The sequence below is a fragment of the Kogia breviceps genome, chromosome 9 (genome assembly GCF_026419965.1).
Source record: "Kogia breviceps isolate mKogBre1 chromosome 9, mKogBre1 haplotype 1, whole genome shotgun sequence".
NCBI lineage: Eukaryota > Metazoa > Chordata > Mammalia > Artiodactyla > Physeteridae > Kogia > Kogia breviceps.
Window position 1 is genome coordinate 50,034,174 of NC_081318.1, and position 19,326 is coordinate 50,053,499.

Below are 19,326 nucleotides of genomic sequence, written 5' to 3' on the forward strand. Positions count from 1 at the left end.
TGGATCTTCTGTGTGGTTTTCAATATTCTGATTAAGTGCATGAGTATGTTAAAGTTGGTCTGAAGTGATTCTTAATATTTAAAAGTACTGAGAGGCAATTAAGGGAGGCTTTAAAAGAATCGTGTCTTGGTTCCTTAGTAATGACAATTACTAGTTCAAACGTGTATGGATATGTGGTGCTTTTGCAGAAGGTAGAAAACATCACTAATCTCAGTATACCCAAAGTGCGTGTGTACATTTTGTGGCTTAGTTATATTTGAAATCAGTCTAAAGTTTGGAACAAATATTTTCAGGTGGTATACCCAGTGATTTTGATGCTGCTCTATTACTGCAACTAAAGTATTTAAGTGAAAAATATTTAAATTATTAAGCACTAATATGTACTCCATAGGATGACTTTGTTGTTCTGGCAGCTGGGCTGACTTCTAACTGCTCCTATATTGTATTCTAAAGGTCAGTGCTGAACTGGAGCCAGCCTAGAAATGGAACCCAGATATCCAAATCTTGCAATAGTTCTAATTTCCGTGTGAGGATTTCATCATGGCCTGTTAGCTATCAAAAGGAAATAAGGTTTTAATAGGAAAAGGACAAATGAGATGCTGAGCGCTGGTCGGAACTAGATTTCACTTTTAATTTCACTTTTGATTTTCAACTGATGATAATTCTATGATGAAGGGATGATTTCAGGAATAACAGTATTTTCTATAGGTAAGGAAGGTAAGACTACTTTTATGTTGGGAGCAGTTAAAAATGTAAGTTTGGGCCAGTCGACTGAAATCAGGAGGGAAAATGATGCCTAGCAAAAAACATGCTTCAAAGAGGCCGAAGGCCAATTATACAGATTACCAGATTTATAGGTGTAAACACTGCTGATCTTACCTAGTTCTATGGGTCCTTTTGCGGCTAGAGTCTGTAATTAAACCCCCAAATACTTGGAGACATTTGGGAACTTGTTTATCATCCCCTAACTTTGATTGATGGAACTTTTTCTCAATTCAAGTTAAGTCTTGACTGTTCATCCATGTCTTGTTCAGATTAGCTGAAGACTGATTTCACTAAGGAATGGGTCAGGTAGCTAACGGTCACAGTAAAATTAAAATGCATATGGCTTCCATTAGGACTTGACATTTTGATCTGTTTATAAAAGCTTGAGAATCAAATTTTCTCAACTATTCCTTTCAACTGATAAAACCTGGCATTTTTTTTAGGAAAGACTCAACTAGGGCTTCCCTGGTGGCACAGTGGTTGAGAGTCTGCCTGCCGATGCAGGGGACGCGGGTTCGTGCCCCGGTCCGGGAAGATCCCGCATGCTGCAGAGCGGCTGGGCCCATGAGCCATGGCCGCTGAGCCTGCGCGTCCGGAGCCTGTGCTCTGCAATGGGAGAGGCCACAACAGTGAGAGGCCTGCATACCACAAAAAACAAAAAAAACCTAGCAGAATCGTCAGTCTTGGTGTATCTTAACCTGTAAGTAGAGAGCTTAGGCTAAAATGGTGGTGTGAAATTTTCACTGCTGACATATCAATAATGGAGAGTAAGCAGCTTCAGCACTACTGAAGAGCAGTGTGGTATTTATACAAAGTGACTGTCCGGAAACTAGCCCATGGCAAATGAGATGAAACTGGCTGGTGAAAGCTGCATTTGTTGACCTTTGGTCACAATGTACCAAATACCTCATGGAGCTCAAAATTTCAGTTGCTGTGCATGTTTTGAATCCCAGCTGTCTCCGCTGTGTGCCTCTTTTTTGCCCATTTGATGTTCTTGATATTTTCAGGGATTGGGGAGAATGCCGAGCCCGACAAGAGCAAGCACTTTAATTGAGCAGATCGGGATACCTGCAGTTTCAAAACTTAGAATTGGTTGTGGCATTTTACATTGTACGTAGACTTGAAAGAATGTGCCTTGAAGCTCTGTTTAAGAAGCTAAGACATTTGAGGTGGGCTCCCTTGGAAAAAGCCAGCCTGTCACCATTGAACAAGTGGTTATTGCACAAAACTGGTCAGTAGAGCGAAACTTGCATCTAGAAGCATTTTGCTACTACGTGGGGCTTGAAACAAATTCCTAGCTCCAATTTAAAGTATAAAGGCTTACTATAAAAACCCACACTCTGCATTTCTGTAACCCAAAATAACTTTGACTTGTAACATTTATGTTATTAGGCAATTATTCTAACTGCAGAAAACATCTGACAACCTTGATTCTTCAAATTTTGAAATTAGACTAACAGTATATGTTCGCAAACCTTGACAGCGCAGTTGTCTTCAGAAAATTCCTGAGGTTTTATTTCAAGTGCCATTATTTCTGTTGTCCTTTTTATCAAATGGCTATCTTTTTGCCTCTTTGAATATCTTTCGTTTTGCTGTAGTATTTTCATTTAAAGTCTGTGCTTATCATCCCTTAGTGGTGGTCTGCGTTCCTGAATGACCTGTACATGCTTGATTAAATCTTTCCATATTTAAGCAAGTTGGGTTTTTTTTTTTTTTTTTTTTGGCGTGAGCTGTTAGTGTTCCAGATGTGGAGCTATCCCTGCAGGCTGGCTTTACTGCCAGGGAATTAGTCCTATTTCTGTATATGCAGGCAGTTCTAGTTATGGGAAGGAGGGAGGCTGTTTGTCCTCAGGTGTTAAAGCCTAATGCAGTAATATTTTAAAGCTCCAGTTTGTTTGTTTGGGCGTCCTGGTGTAGAGCTTGGTCTATTTCATGTCATGTTTTGTGTGTTAGGTCTAAGGGGGGGAATTCGCTTGTCAGTTCAGTGTTGACTATATTCAGTTTGACTTCAGTCTGATCAATTTGTGTAATTTTTAAAATTTAACACTATGCTGCCCGATTTGCTAGATATTCACCTGTGTTTTTAAATGTGGGTATTTTGGAAGAGAAGTTTTCTTGAGATTTCTGTATAAAAGGGTAAAGTTAGTACTTTATAAAATCAAATACAAAATTTATTTCCACAGAAAAAGCTACATAAGTTATCATCAAAATTAAGCTAAAACAGTTCTTGAAAACTCTAAATGAAAATGTTAAGGCTACTTGTATTTTAAAAGCATGTTTTGAAATGTGTTTGCTCTCTTTGAAGCGACCATCTTACTAAGAAATGGCTAGTGACAGACAGTTACCAAGTTTTCACGTCACTCTGTTTCTGTATACTAAGGAGTTCATGAAACATTGTGGCTTCGGCCCCCCAAGTCTGATATTGAAGTCCTAAACTGGTCAGTATAAGCTTCAAAAATGTAGCCTTAACTGTGTGATTCAAGTAGCAGAGAACACTTGAGCTAAACTTTGAAGCAGATTTCAAATGGTTTTTGATCAGTTTCTGAACATTACGACTTTATGCATATGGATGGAATCCATCTTCAATTTCTTCTCTCACTTTTTCGTTTTCCTTTTTGATTTTCCTTTTTTTGGCCTGGGATCACCAATTCCTTGGGTACAATCAAAACACTTCCATCACGGCTGCACTGAAGAGCATACTGGTTTGGATTGACTGGCCTACCTTCATCATCTCTTAACCTACTAAAAACATCATGATAGAGATCATGCAGTTTCTGTTTCATTATATTTATAGCTTTGTGACACTGGGATCGCTCTCTCTTAAGGGTTTCCTTCTTTGCTTGCAAGTTACATACATCATCTTCCAGATTCAAAATTACATCCAATTTGCGCCTACGGCAGTTTTGAGCAGCAACTTTATTTTTCCCTCTTCGTCTAATATCACGGATGAGTGACACTTGAAAATCTGTCAGATAGTACCTGCTTAGCATGCTGTTGAAAGAATCTACAGGCATCTGGACAATTTCATCCACAGAAAAAGGGATGTGCAGAGCTTTAGCACGCAGTTCATCACGGCTTAAGTTTCTGTCTGTGTCATTGAGGTACCCACGCCTTATTTTCTGTGACTTCCCAGGCCATGAAAAAGGTCCATAAGTGGATTCTAGTGCACTTGGCTGTAAGTGGTAAGTGTGATTATGTAATATGGGTTGAAATGCAAGGTCCCCGTGAAAATGAGAGTTGGTCCTGTGATCCATGTGACAAAGTTTAGTGGACTCTAGGTAGCAGCCTCCTACAGCCCCTTCTAAGTCACGGTGGGAAAGAGATTCAAGGTCACTACTAGAACGTGAAGCACCTTCACATGTAGAGCGTGAGGAGTTAGACTTGGTGACAGAGGTGCTATTGTGGCTTGAATTTAAGGAAAGCCCAGAATCAGAATCTGGTTCTTCAAAAAGCTGAGAAACTTCCATTGGATCAAAACCTTCTGTGGCCAAAGACATTAAATTTATCTCATCAAGTATGTTTATATCAAGGTCATACAGAAGGTCTTGGTTTGTTAGATTCAGAAATCCTGTCAAATTAGTTCCAGAAAGGGTCTGTTCAGGATTGGTAAGAGGAGAATTTAATTGCAGAAACAGTTCTTGTGGCTGTGAAGTCCTTGCTACTGGATCCCTTCTAAATGTATTGTCAGGACACAACAACATGGCCTCATGGAGATTTACATCGTGACTTACAGCCTGGCTAAAGTTTGCATTATAATGTGTAGGAGAATTCATGCCATCATTGATACTTCCTGGGAGAGGACTGTCTCCCAGTGAGATGCCCTGGAAAAGGAAAGGAAAAAAAGCACTATAAATAAAACTATTTTCAATAGCAGTTCTAGTACCTAATACAATACTACTTGTTCCTCTCTCGTGTTAATTTCTCTATGTAAGGATATGCTGTTGGCTACAAATAACTTCCCTTAGTTAAATAACACAGGCAATATAATACATGTGAGCCCAGGTGAGTCTATGCTATGTCAGGGAAAGATTTGTTCTTTGAACATCATGGGAAATTAGATTGTTAGTATGAAAGCAGGCTTGAAAAATTTTAGTATCTTTCTTACCCTAGCTGTTGGCAGTCTAAGTCCACCTTGTGGACTGTCATGGATAGTCACAGCAATAGTGAAACAGTCTTACTGTGGGGGGAGAGGTGTCTTACAGCAAATTGGACTGCTATAAAGTGCCTTAGTTTGTCAAGTTATGTACTGCCATTTTGATTCAATATGGATTTTATGAATTTGATTACATGTTTGTGATTATTTGGAAGGGGGGACTATACATATTTGGCTAATTCTCCAAAGAAGTGTTTCTATAAAAAGTAAATCCTAAGTCTGTGCTTAAATAATGCACTAGAAACTGTTATCTAAGTATTAGTTTAAACTGCTGTGTATCCCAGGTAATAAGGTTGTGTTTATGCACAGAGAGGTCACTGCAGATATTTTTCCTGCAAGGATAAAAGCCAAGATTCCCATTACCTCCAGTGGATTTTCAGGCTGTGATGAAAGCAACTGAAGTAAGTCTTCCAGAGAGAAAGATGTGTCTGTTCCGTTTCGATGTCTCTAGAAAAAGTGCATCATTCATTTAAATTAAAAGACTGAAGTGGTTGACTGGGGTTTTTAGGCTTAATCTGGAAAGGGTAACCAGGTGTTACATCTATGCTGGATTTTTATCTCTAGTTTGAAATTTGACGTTCTTTTTTAGTACTCAGTATTTTAACATCCTGCTTTAAACAACCTTTAACTTGACGACTCCTCCATTCTTGCCCTAACCGTTCTTCATCTTATGTTTTTAGCTTATATTCTTAGTTCCACCTTATTTTGTCCCTCTCCAGCCAGCTTACCAAATTGATTTACCAAAGTTTTATCAACTTCACTTGTTATTGCTTTGTCTCCTGCCTTAAGGGTTTAGTTTGTTGATAGTTTATCTCAAGTTTATCAAGCTTAATGTTTTCCTTCAGCCACGTCATTTATTACTACTGATATGTTTGCTATCGTCTGTCATTAACAGCTAATCTTTTTTTCCCTTGGGTAGTTTTAAAGATTTTTTTCTTAGTCTTTGTTGCCCTGCCATTTCACTGTGATATATATGTCTGGGATTTAACTTATTTACTCTACTTTGGACTCTGTATTCCTCTAATCTGAGCCATAAGATCATTTTAATTTTGGACATATTCTGCCATAAACTCTTTGATACTGCTTCTCCTTCATACTTCCCAGCCTCTCCTGGGACTCCTATTAGAAATAATTTAGATTTTCATATTCTATCACTGTCTTTTTATATGTAAAGGTGAGCTTGTCTTTGTTGAGAACAGTTTCTATAGGAATGACACATACCAAGGGTTTACGAACTAGGTTTTATACTTTTCTCTGCAAGGACCAGTTTTTGTATCATTTTCTAGAAAGACCTTTTCTTGACTCAGGATTCCTGATGGTGATGGTAGTCTGAATCCACACCATTTAGTATTCTGATTTCTAAAGGTTGGATGGACAGCTTCCTTACTGTGTCTCCTCACTGGTGGCTTGAATTGTTGTATTCCTCATTTCCTGAACCAGAAGAGCCTTTAAACTTTAAAGCAGGGAACTCTTTAACTCCAGCCTCTGTCATGGCATCTGGATAGAGTTCTTCTTGGGGACTCTTCAGCCTTGGTGCCTGATTGTCTTAAATTCTGGATTTTGAGTTCCCTCTTTGCTGCTTGTATCTGTAGAGTTCTGTGTCTTGCTTTTGAGATCAGTTATACATTTGAAGATATTATCCATTCTGTCTTCTCCAGGATTTCTGTATCTGATGTGTCAAAGGGATGTCTTTACATGTTAGCAAGTTAACATTCCTGACTCGTGCTGTGTATAACTCCCACCCCCAACTTTTTACTTTTCTTTTTTGAAGATTCAGATCAGCTGGACTGATTTTGTATATTATATGTGGGTATAAATACTTGGTTTCTTTTTCTGCAAAATACTATGGAGCCATGTTTTCAAGGCTTTCTGTCTATTTCTATGGATGCTATAGAACTTATTTAAGGTAAACTGGTGAATAATAGGATTTCTTGTTCTTCTTTAACTGGCAAACGATGCATTCTTAGTGGGTAACTTCTTCACCAGTTGGATTTTAAATGATTCCTAGTTAAGAAATTTCAGAAACTTGATTCATCAGTCCTGGCCAACCATTGACCAAAATCTGCATTCCTGCAAAAACAATCCTTAACTGTGGGTAAATAACACTTTGCAGAAAAGAAACCCTTAATATGTAGAACATAGAAATAATATGTTATTATGTATGAAGATCATTCTGCTTAAAATGAATTATGGACTGATCCTTCAAGCTAGTCAAAGATGTGTTTCATTAGGTACCTGTTTTCAGTGCCCCTGGAGATAGAGGTCTGAGGAGCTAGCCCCCTGGGTGATCCACAGGAGACAGAGGCAAGAGATAGGAGGGTGCAAGCTGTATTTCTCCCCAGGTTCCTTTCTGCTCTTGAGGGTGGTGGTGTTGGCTTCAGGTAACTGCTAGTCCATGGCGGGGCCTCCCTCTTCCTTCGTGTTTCCCTTAAACCTGCCTTCACCTCTTAAAAAAAATCCCCTCATTCACTTCTGGTCAGAATCTCATGGGCTGATGCCTTCTACTTGAGGGCTTTAACTGTGGACAGCGTTCTGTTAGCAGTCATCCTGCTTCTTAAATCTTCACATAAAATACAAACAGTTGTATTTTTCGTCAAGAATTCACTGCGTTTTGAACAGAGATCACTAGGAGTATTCAAAAAATATGGTGGACACTTAATACCTTTTAAAAGATGAAACAATATATAAATTCAACTTGTCTTTAGTGAGAAGAAAGTATCTTCACAGCAATATATATACACCTATATATATGTGTATTTAGTCTTCATTAACAGCTAGCCAAGTCCAGGCTTGCAGTGGAGCTAGAAAGAACTTACTGTTAAAGAGTAAATTATGTCAGTCTTCCTAGGTATTTCCAAATGCCAGTGATTCACTTTGGTCACAAACTCCCTACTAAGTAACATACCTCAGTAAGAGCATATGCATTGTTAGATGCTCCTACAAGAAATGTATAATTGTCATGTCATAAATGATTAATGTTTCTAGAAGGTTTTGTTCAAATTGTCTCAAGTCAAATTTTAAATTCGTGGAGGAAAGCTCCCTACTTCATCTATCACTTCATTATTTAACGAGTGCCTGTTTTCTAGCAGTGATAGTAACTACCTTAGTTACTATAGGTAATTCAAAAAAGTAGAAAACAAAGTTGCTACTTTTCTGGGAAGTCTGGTGAAGGGGTGTAATTGCAAAGACATACCCAGGAGAAAAATGAACCAAGAGCATAAATCTATACAAAATGAAGTGGTAAAGAGACTGGTAAAAACATCTTTTGCCTCAAAACAGATGACTTGGGAGGCACTCAGGAAAGTGAGCTGAAATGTCTCCTTCAAAACAAATACGGTTCTTTCAGTGTTCACTGGCTGATGTGTGTGTTTAAGCAGGTGGTAAAGCCATAGGAAGGTACATGAATTACAAGGAAAACACAAAAGGCCTGGGGAGAACAACAGTGGGTAAGAGCAGAGGCAGGTGGAGACACATGCATTTCACAGTGAAATGCCAGGCTGCAATGGGATCCTCAACTGTGGGTCATAAAAGTGTTGAACAGTCTGAGAGGTAAAGTGAAAATGGGAGGGTTCCTTGGGGTGAGCTCCCCACTGTGAGACTAGCAAAAAGGGACTTAGAAACCACATAGAAACATGGTGCGTTTAGGGAACACAGCAGATATGCATCCGGAGCTTGCCTGAAAAATAAGGGCAAGAGACCAAGCAAGGGATTGTTAGAGAAGTGATTGGACTGACAAAGGAGGTGAGGTGCAGGTTTCCAGGACCAGCACGTGGTTGAGAAGCCACCTAAAGGTGGAGGTGCATGTTTTCCTTGTGGAGAGAAGGGCAGATGAAGGACTCCCAGCTGGGCGGTGGGGACTCCAAAGAAACTGAAATGAAAGTCCATCCAACAGAGAAGCAGTTTTAAGTAACATCCTACGGTCCAATTACAGGCTGGCACCAGTCAAGGAACACCTTTCCTGAGCTCTACCACCGATCACACCCTCAGCTCCAGAGAAGACAGCTTGGCTGTACAAGCAAGGGAGGAAGAACTGGGGAAACGAGAAGCTGGCCACACACACCCCTTTCCACTCGGCCAGGCTTTGAGACTGCAGCAGGGATAGGAGGGGAAAAACATTTCAGTTCAGTTTTTGAGAATTACACTGGCTATATTTATCAACTGCTGCACTGGGATGACCGGGGAGACATTTTTGTCTGATTTATATAGAAGTCACAGGGTCTGTCCCAGATTTTACCCAGCGTGTAGGGAAGAACTAATTCCCTAGAACAGGCTAGAGGGGGTGGGGGCGTGGTGGGTGGGAAAAGGAGCAGAGCTGTTTTGACTTCAGTCATGTGATGTTCGGTGTGATGTTACATAGGCTACAATGATGGTGTGCTGTCTGAGAAAAGGGCCAAGGCATGGTACTCTCTATCCTCCCAAACAGTGTTCAAGGCCCAGCTGCAAATGCCACCTGAGGCAGTTCAGGGCTGAGAGACCCATCAGGGCAAGCCCTGCAAGGGTGCCACCTTCCAGGGGAAGTGTCAAGTGGTTAAAGGTCTGTGGAACCTCCAGACCCATCTGGAGCATTTGTTTGCCAGGCTTGTGGGCTAGGACCTCAGCAGGGCTGAGCAGAATTATGTTCCAAGTGAAAGAAGGGAGGAAGCACAGGCTACAGGAAGAATCCATCCCTTCAGCCTAGCTTCTGGAGTTCATCTTTCTACATACCCTTTTCACTGCTGATGAGTGTGGTTATACAGAGGAGCCAAGGAGGTTATCCTACTCGGCCTGGTCAAAGATGCACAGTGGGCTCCTGGATTGCCCCTTCATCATGGTGTACCAGGAGACTTAATGAGGACTTGTGCCCGAGTCCCAGCTGGACTGAGGGTGATATGCCTGCAGGGTCGGGTCCTCTGGCTTACCCTGCTAGACCTAGCCAACCTGGTTGCTTCTACAAGTGGCTGGTTGATTGAAGATTCCTGGGTTCAGAATGCCAGCCATCTCTTTATCCCTTGCAAACACCACAAAACCTGCTAGCAAGTTCCTGGATGGGTGTCTGAGTTTAACCAGATATAATGTTCTGTGGGCTGATTCCTTTATCAACCAAATAACCACATCCACAATTTTAAAAAAACATGTATTTTCATATATCAGATTTACTTGACGGTAAGGCACGCATATACAAAATTCATTCTCAATACAAACTATCAAAAGCCATAAAATCTACCTTGAAGCCAAAATGGTACAGCCAGGATATTCTGACTTGCTTACCTCGTTTCGAGGTTCAGTGGTCTTTTCTGCCTCCCAGGCAGGTTTATCTGCTACTTTATTTTCATCTTCATTCTGCTGTAGTGATTTCTCCCTCTGGGTTGATGATCTTTGCTCATTTTCCTCATGCTGGGAACTGTGATCCACAGCTCTTAGTACCTCATTCTCCTATAAAAGGACCACAAAATGTGCTAAGTACAAATCCACGTTTCATCAAATAAGTCAAATCTTTAAAACTGTTTTGTGCTTAACTGCTCAGTGATCAGGAAAACCCACAAGTCAAATCTAAGACTGGCATTTCATTATCAAACATTTCATTCTGAAACAAAGGTCAGTTTTGTGTCCTGTCCTTTTTAAGAACTCACTGTGAGACAGGCTGTTCTGATCTGGATAATTTAAATTATATGCATTTATAAAGCCCCTGGACTTCAGGGTGGGTTAGAAGAGCTGACTTCACTTTATACATGTCTGTACTGTTTGAATATTTTACAACAAACATGTATTTCTTTTACAATCAGGAAAAAGGTAAATATATTTTTATTTTGAAAGAATAAAGTTAACAATAAAGCTTAAACTAACATCTCTGATATTTTCAACTATGCTTATTTACACAGATGAGTCCTTCCACCTTTAACTGAGGAGACAAAAGGCAAGAGAATTTTTCTGAACATTCAAATAGTTATCATTTAGCATATACTGTATATTCTGATACTTTCAATTATGATATTAAAAGTTCTCTGTATAATGTTTCCCCTGTAACATACCATCAAGGCCTCTTAAATCCTTTCAAAGGATCTATTTTTAAATTCTCTCTTCCAGCAACAAAACACACTGGACTAACTCAAGGACAGCACCACTGCCCCCACTCTAAACCGCAGAAATGTTCATCTTTAAAAAAAAAAAAAAAAAAGTGTAGTTCAAAGAAATGGAAATCAACAGATGCCAGAAACTAGGAGAGAAATTAAAGCAGGAGCAGAAAAGGAAGCTGATGTGCTGGTGGCTCACTTGGTTTTACTTGCTTCTCTTTTCACTGTACCAAACTATACCACAAACTCAGCCTCCCTCTTGACACTGTGGACGCTAGTCTTCTTCCTACCTCAAATGATCTCTCCGTTCAAGTACTTGATCACAAGGAGCTCGTGTGCTCAGGCACATTGCTTCTGCTACCCTATCGTCTTTGCTGCGTCAACAATTGTTTCTTGTCTATCGGCTAATTCCCATTAGCCTACTAACACACAATAACACCTCCCATCTTGAAAAGTCCCTCCCTTGGTCCCACATATTACTCTTTAGATCCCATCACATTTTTCTGCTCCTCTGGAGAGCAAAATCCTCTCGAGAGTCATCCGGACTCAGTGCATTCTCTCTTGAACCTATTTCAATGAGGTTTGTCTCCACTCCTGCACTGAAGCAGCACATCAGGGTCCCCCAAGGCTACAGTTCTCCATCTTCAACCTGTTTGACCCATCAGCAACATTTCACTGAGTTTACTCCCTTTTTCTGGAAACAGGTTCTTCACCTGGCATCCAAGTACCTTCTCTCTACTCTCCTGCCTCACCGACTACTACTCCTTTGCTGATTCTTCATCTTCACCATATAAACATGGCAATGCTCCAACGCTCAGCCTCAGGCACAGCAAGCACACTCTCAACTTCCTCCCCCATTTCCCCATTCCTGCTGCTTGTAAGGCGCCTCCTCTGCTCACCTCCCCCCAGCTCCACCCCTCCCAGCATCCCCGCCCCCCTTCCTTCAGGTCCCTATTCAAATATCACCATCTCACTTTTCTTTCCTAAGTACTCTCATAAAAAAGCATTAATATCATTAATATCAGTCTCTTTTATCTTGCTTTATTTTTTTCCCCATAGCATTTAGCACCAGCTGATATATTTATTTGTTTGTTGTCTATCCGACTAGTATGCAAATTCCCTGAGGGCAGGGACTCTTGTCTGCTTGGTTCCTGCTGTATGCCCACTGCCTACCCCTGAGCCTGGCACATAGTAGACCCTTAATAATAGTTGTTGAATAGATGAACTCCCAAACTCAACACCCTAAGACTTTGGTAGGGATCTGATTTCTGATGGGTGAGATACCAATTAAAACACTTGATTCCTGCAATTAAAACACTTGATTCCTATCTAAATTCAGGGAAGAAAGGAAAAGGTAGACTAGTCATCACTCTTTTAACCTCAGTCTTTTGCCAAGGGAAGGTTTCTTTTGTTAAACTTTAAGAGAATCTAATTCAAAATTCTAGATTCCTGAGGCAGCTAACTTTGTTTTCAAATAAGTTCGCTGCTGGTGGGCACTGGAGCTTCTTATCTCTAAATCACATGATCTGTTTTAGAACCATGAAGCAGGGTCCCCTTAATCTGTAATATTTGAGTTAACAACACGTGGATACATACATGAACTTGCAAACATAATGTTATCTATAACAATACATACATAAACAATAACGGAACAGGTGGCTAATAAACAACTAGATCAAGCCCACAAGGAAACCGATCAAATTTTTAGAGCATATGAGAGTTTGGTAATAAAAGTATGTAAGATGGGCCTGCCTAAAAACTCTGCAAGAGGAGAATGGAAGGTAGAGAAATTCTGTACTGTACGACTACAAAGCACATGGCAAGAAGCAGAAAATAGGTTAAAGGACTTGCCTGGTGGCACAGTGGTAAAGAATCCGCCTGACAATGCAGGGGACATGGGTTCGAGCCCTGGTCCAGGAAGATCCCACATGCCGCGGAACAACTAAGACTGTGCGCCACAACTACTGAGCCTGCGCTCTAGAGCCCGTGAGCCACAACTATTGAGGCCATGTGCCACACCTACTGAAGCCCGCACACCCTAGAGCCTGCACGCCGCAACTAGTGAGCCCATGCACCGCAACTGCTGAAGCCAACATGCCTACAGCCCATGCTCCACAACAAGAGAAGCCACTGCAAAATGAGAAGCCCACACACCACAATGAACAGTAGCAGCCCCCGCTCACCACAACTAGAGAGAAAAGCCGGAGTGCAGCAACGAAGGCCCAACACAGCCAAAAAATAAATTTAAAAAAAAAAAAAAAAAAAAAAAGAAAATCATAAATGAACGCTAAAACTAGGGAATAAAAATTTGATGAAAATAAGATAAATGGTCTCAAACTGTCACTCCACAGATTACTTTTTAAACACAAAGAGAAAAATAGTAACACTTTAGGAGAAACCTGGCAAACACCATCTAAACGAAGTGTTCAAAGCTATCATCACAATATGGCGATAAACCAAGATGCCTCCTGATACGATATGAAGGATACAATACCACGTCTGTGGTATTCATAATCTCAATGTAATGAGGAAACATCAGAAAACTCAAAATTGGGGGCCACTTTACAAAATAGCTGATTGATGCTCTTCCAAAACTTAAAGGTCAAGAACTGAAATACCTTTTCCAAATTAAAGATGACTTATGAGATTTGAGAACTAAATGCAATGTGTGATCCTGGGTTAGATGCAGACCCAGGAGAAAAAGTAGTTACACAGGACGTTACTGGGGCAATAGATAAAATCTGAATATGGACAACGGATTATAGTCTTAAACTTATGTTAAGTTTTCCTGATTTTGATTAATTGGTTATAGAAAAAAATCATTTTGTAGGAAATACTATACGCAATAGCTTCAATTCATCCTTAAATGTTTCAGAATGAAAATTATATGTGTATATAGATGTAATTATAAATAGGTAACTCAAACAGGGCAAAATGTAAACAATAGGTAAATCTAAGTAAGGGATATATACTATTCTTGCAACTTTAAAGTCTGAAATTATATCTCATTAAAGCTATCCCCCAAATCCCTACATAGCAAAATCACTTTGGCCAGAGCAACAGTAAAAGGCAGACTCAGGAAAACTATTCTTCCATTATAATTTCTGTTAATCTGTATTTTCCCCCCAAAGTATATACAGTCATATCAACTGCTTTACTAATTATTTTCACCTCTTCCTTCCCAACATTTAAATTTATTTCACTTTCTTGTCTAGTTGCTTTGATCATGCTTCCAGAATACTCTTCAATAACAATGGTGATACCTGACGTAAAAGAGAACACTCTGTCGCCTCTCTATTCTCAATAGTCTACTACTTCACTACTTCACTTCTGACACCGGATGTGTGGGTTTTCCATACACCCAGCAATTCTGTGACACCAGCTGGGTGTCCTATAATTTAACTCAGTTCTGACACCATCTAATTGGAGATAGTATCAGATCCCACAGCGTAAGGGCTCGGTCTCAAAGACGCCGCCTCCCCCTTCAGAGGCCAATTCCAAGTCCAGGTTGTCACCTGTGCCTCCCACCAAGTGCCTATAAATAGAAGGTCCCCACAATCCCTCCTCCTCCAGTTTAATATGTTAGAGTGGCCCACAGATCTCAGGAAAACAGTTTACTTACTAGATTACCATCTTATTACAAAAGGACAAAACTCAGAAACAAACAGATGCCTAAGAGCAAGGATCGTGGGAAGGGGCACAGAGCCTCCATACCTTGCACAATTCTTCCAGCACCTCCATGTGTTCCCCAACCTGAAAGTTCTCCAAACCCCACCCTTCTGGTTTTTTATGAAGGCTTCATTACACAGGTATGGCTAATCAAATCATTGGCTATTAGTGACTTAACTCAATCTTCAGTTGCTTCCCCAGAGGTCTGGGAGGTGGGGTTGAAAATTCCAACCCTCTCATCACTTGGTTGGCTCCCCCTGGTAACCAGCCCCCATCCTTAGGGGGCTCTCCAAAAGTCACCTCATTAACATAAGTCAGGTGTGGTTAGAAGGGGCATGTTATGAATAGGAAGACACTCCTTTCACTTTTATGGCTCTGGAGCTATTTCAGGAACTGAGGACTGAAAGACCAAATATTGTAACAAAAGTTGCTCCCATTGCTCTTAATGCTTAGGAAATTCCAAGGTCTTTGGTCGCTCTGCCAAATGGGGATTGGGGGGGAGATGAGGACCAAATACACACTAAATCACATTACCACACCTGACATTCTTTATTTTTATTTTAATGTTTCACCAATAAGGATAATATGCAGTTTTACTTGAGATTCAACAGTCTTTTTTAAAGTCGTTCATTCAATCAATGCATATTAAGTGCCAAATATTGGGTTGGCCAAAAAGTTTGTTCGGGTTTTTCTGTATGATGTTATGGAAAAATCCAAACAAACTTTTTGGCCAACCCAATACTATGCTATTGATAGATGCTGGGGATACAATAGTGAAAAAATGCTAGACTGCCTAAAGGGAGAAAGGGAGCCCAAAATACAAGTGAACTAAGAAAATTACTACAAGTTATGGCAAGTGAAAGAGAGAAGAGGGGGCCCTCCTTTAGAAAGACTGGTTAAGGAAGGCCTCTCAGGGGAGATGGCATTTTAGCTGAGATCTAAAAAAAGAGAAAGAGCTGTGTACAGAGGAGAGAAATGAATACATTCCTGTTACCATAATGTATTTGATTAGTTTGTTAATGATGGATATTGAGATGTTTCCAATCATTTCTTTAAAAAAAAAAGATATTAAAATGTCCTCACACATACTTCTTTGCACTCATGTGCGAGTAGAATAAATTCCTAATGTATGCTAGGTCAACAGATAACCTGTATTTTTCATTTGATGGACTCTACCCAATGGCCCTCCAAACATGTTTGTGGTAATTTACAATAATCCTACCAACAAAAGCGCCAATGTGATAGATGAAAACTGGCATCTCATAGTTTTAATTTCTATTTCTCATTATGTATGAGGTTGAACATCTTTCACAAGTTTGAAAGCATTTTTATTTCCTTTTCTGTGAACTATTTGTGGTCTTTGTCCATTTTTCTATCCGGGTCTTAGTCTTGATCAGTAGTAGCATAAAATTTTTACTCACCTTCTCCCATTCAGTCTCCAATTGATGCACATATGAAACAAGTGGTGACTATGAAGACAGTAGGGGAGAGAATGCCTGAGTACGCCTAAGGATGGAGGCATGAGGAGCAAAAGGGCCAAGGGAGGAAAGTCAGGGTCACAGCAGGAATCTGAGCTTCCTCTGCAGCCACACAGCAAGGGGCAGAAGAGGCAGCGTGAGAGCTGGGGCAAGTCACCCCAGTGCTGAAAGCCTGGTTTCAGAAGAGGGCCCTTTCTGACACTCCAGGGGTCTGTGAATAAGTGGCTATATGATATATCACCCAAACCAGTCCATTTCTGAGAAGGTAAGAGGGGGCTATTAACAATTAAGCTGGACAAAAGGCATAAAAACCAAGACTGTCCCAATGGCCACCCTATCTACGAGGGCACAGGGGAAGGAGACCGCGTGACTATCAAGAATCTTGATGGCAGAATAAAAAGCACTGACTGAATTTCAAAGCCCTGGGGAAGACCGATACTTTAACTCGCACAGCCTTAGTTATTCAGTGAGTATTTTTTTTAGCTAGTACTTCACTTATTCATTCAACGATCATTTACTGAGAGCCTACTATAAAGCTAACAGAAACAGGTGTAGTAAGAAGTGATGGACAAGAATTTCCCCAGGTCACTGTAACGCACATGGTGCTGTGCAACCCAGACAGCCCTCGAGGATGGACTCTTGATGGCTGCTGGGGACGTGCGGGCAGACAGCCTCCAGCTGAGCCTTTATGGAACGCCTCGCCTACCCAGGGCTGCCTCACCTAGGGCCACACACTTCTCAGGGCACCCACATCCCAGGACTGAGCAGGGAGGGCCCAAAGGCCTGGCCACCTAGGCCCATCATGGGATAACTGTGATATGCCACTTCAGCCCCAGAGCTCCTGGCTTTGTCAGCCTGCTCCATAGCTTCACTTCTGCTTCTGTCCAACGTGCTGCAAATCCCAAAGGTATTCCCTTAGAAACAGCCTGCCCACTAAACTTGGGCTCAGAGTCCCCTTCCCAGAGAACCCAATTTGTGACAGTTAGCAATCTGCAGCAGAGGAGGGGGTGCAGACACCAGGATCTCAAGGCGGGGAGGGGTGGAGGGTCCAACATTATAATATTTCTATTTAGAAACTGAAAACGGCCTATTGCACTTATAGCATAATTTGCACAGTCTGCAAGGCCCCACAAAAGCCTTGTGGCTAGGAAGGCTCAGGTCCAAAACAGGCTGAGTAAAAGAGGCCCATCCTACTCCTACCAGCTATGTGAACTTGGGCCATTTTGACCCTCAGTTTCCATGTCTGTGATGTGAAAGGGTAATATTTCTAATTCACATTTTAAGGAATTAGTTGAGAAAAAGCACTTTATACATTTTAAGATGCTGTATAGACATTAATCACTACTCCTTTCTACTGCTTTTTGATTCTGAAGAGTTGCAATTAATGACTAACTGGTGACGACTCAATCAAAACCCCAAGAGAAAGTGAGTCCAGCCCCTAGTAGCCAGTAATTACTACCTCTTTGCTCTCTTCTTTTCCTGTCTTCTTCAACTCAATGACATGGAGCTGAAATAGACGGTACATGTGTTTTATAAGCACTGTTGTATATACTGGAGATTTATGGCCCATGCCCTTAAAGAGTGGGTTAGCTAAACCCATTATTAAGTTACTTTTCATTTGTGGATAGGTAGGTGATTTTTACTGTAGTGGGGCTGGGACTCAATTTTAAAAAAAGGAGAAGAAGAAAGTTCCCACGCTCACCACAGGAAGCCATCGTAAACTTGTGGGCTGGGGTGCTTCATCCCAACTAAACACCCAGGGACTTGTACTGAACTGGCAGCTGCTGGTAAGGCAGGCCCTGCCCACCACAGCCCTGGCTGTTGGGAGCTGACCCACCCCATCCTCTGCAGGATCCAGAACCTTCTCAGTTTGGGCCCCTTAGCTAAAACTGGGTTCTTCTGTCTCTAAAATCCCGTGGCTTCTAGGGTTTCTCCTATGACATTTCTTCTACTCTATGTAAAATTACAATTATTTGGGTCTCTTCTTTCCTACTAGGGTGTAAACAGCTTTAAAAAAAATTTTTTTTATTTTATTGGGTTGGCCATAAAGTTCATTTGGTTTTAGGTAAAACTAAAACACACTTCATTTTTACCAAGAACTTTATCGAATGTATTCATTAACCAAACGAATTTTTTGGCCAACCCAATATATTATAGTTGATTAACAATGTTGTGTTCGTTTCACGTGTACAGCAGCAGAGTGATTCAGTTATACATATACATGTATCTATTCTTTTTCAAATTCTTTTCCCACTTAGGTTACTACAGAATATTAAGCAGAGCTCCCTGTGCTATACAGTAGGTCCTTGTTGGTCATCTATTTAAAATATAGCAGGGTGCAGATGTCAATCGCAAACTCCCTAACTATGCCACCCCCACCCTTCCCCCCTGGTAACCAGGGCTGTAAACTTCTGACACCTGTCCTGCAGCTGTTAACTCACCTTTGCCACCAACATAGGGAGCAGAGCTGAGCCTGGCATGAAGGTTTTCTGAGACAATGAAGGTAGTGGGAAGGGGAAGAAAGAAGCAAAGCTGGGCTTTTCTGCTCTTTGCTAAGTCTCTGAAGCTCCTGACAACTGGAAACATGATTTCTGAGTCTGTACTTACTCCACTGTATTGGGACCTGAATAGTATGATGGAGAATGACCCTAAAGACACTCTTTGTGAACGGTCCCAGCTGGCTTAGCTGGGCCTTTCATTTAGTCACCTGGGGTAGGAAGGACTGAGACCTGCTGCGACCTTCAGGGCTGGATGAACCTTCAAAGACCAACAACAGTGCGGGGCCTATGAGAATGATGACATCAGAGGGCCAGGGGTGAAGGCCAAAGAATTCTCAGGCCCATCTCTAGGCTGGAGGCAAGCTGGAGTCGTCAGGTCTAGAGAGAAGCGAGGAGCCAGATAAAGAGAGACTGCGACCTGTTTGGCCCAGGTGGTTTTTAGCAGCAGCTTATAATAATTTGAGCTCACATTTACTGAGCACTCACTGTGGGCCAGGCAACACATACATGATGTCACTTAAGTTGCTTGGCATCCCTGTAAGGTAGGTACTGTTGTTGTCTCCTCTTACAAAGGAGGAAACTGAGGGACAGAGAGGTTAAGCAACTTGCTTTAAGTCACAGAGTTAGTAGTAAGTGACAGGACCAGGGTTTGGCTGCAGGTGTTTTTACTTGATAGCCAGCTCATGGACACTGCGCTGATTCTTGTTTGCCCC

The 19,326-nt window shown here is 41.2% G+C and overlaps 1 protein-coding gene across 1 annotated transcript in view; it reads right to left on the minus strand.

The window, feature by feature from the left end:
* Nucleotides 1-3,347: 3,347 nt before the first annotated feature.
* Nucleotides 3,348-19,326, minus strand: part of NFE2L3 (NFE2 like bZIP transcription factor 3) — a 31,470-nt gene continuing 15,491 nt past the window's right edge. The window contains exons 2-4 of the mRNA XM_059073685.2: nucleotides 10,166-10,330; nucleotides 5,282-5,365; nucleotides 3,348-4,586 (exon numbers count right to left, since the gene is read on the minus strand). Coding sequence (XP_058929668.1) covers nucleotides 3,348-4,586; nucleotides 5,282-5,365; nucleotides 10,166-10,330 — 1,488 coding nt within the window. The remainder of the gene's footprint in view (nucleotides 4,587-5,281; nucleotides 5,366-10,165; nucleotides 10,331-19,326) is intronic.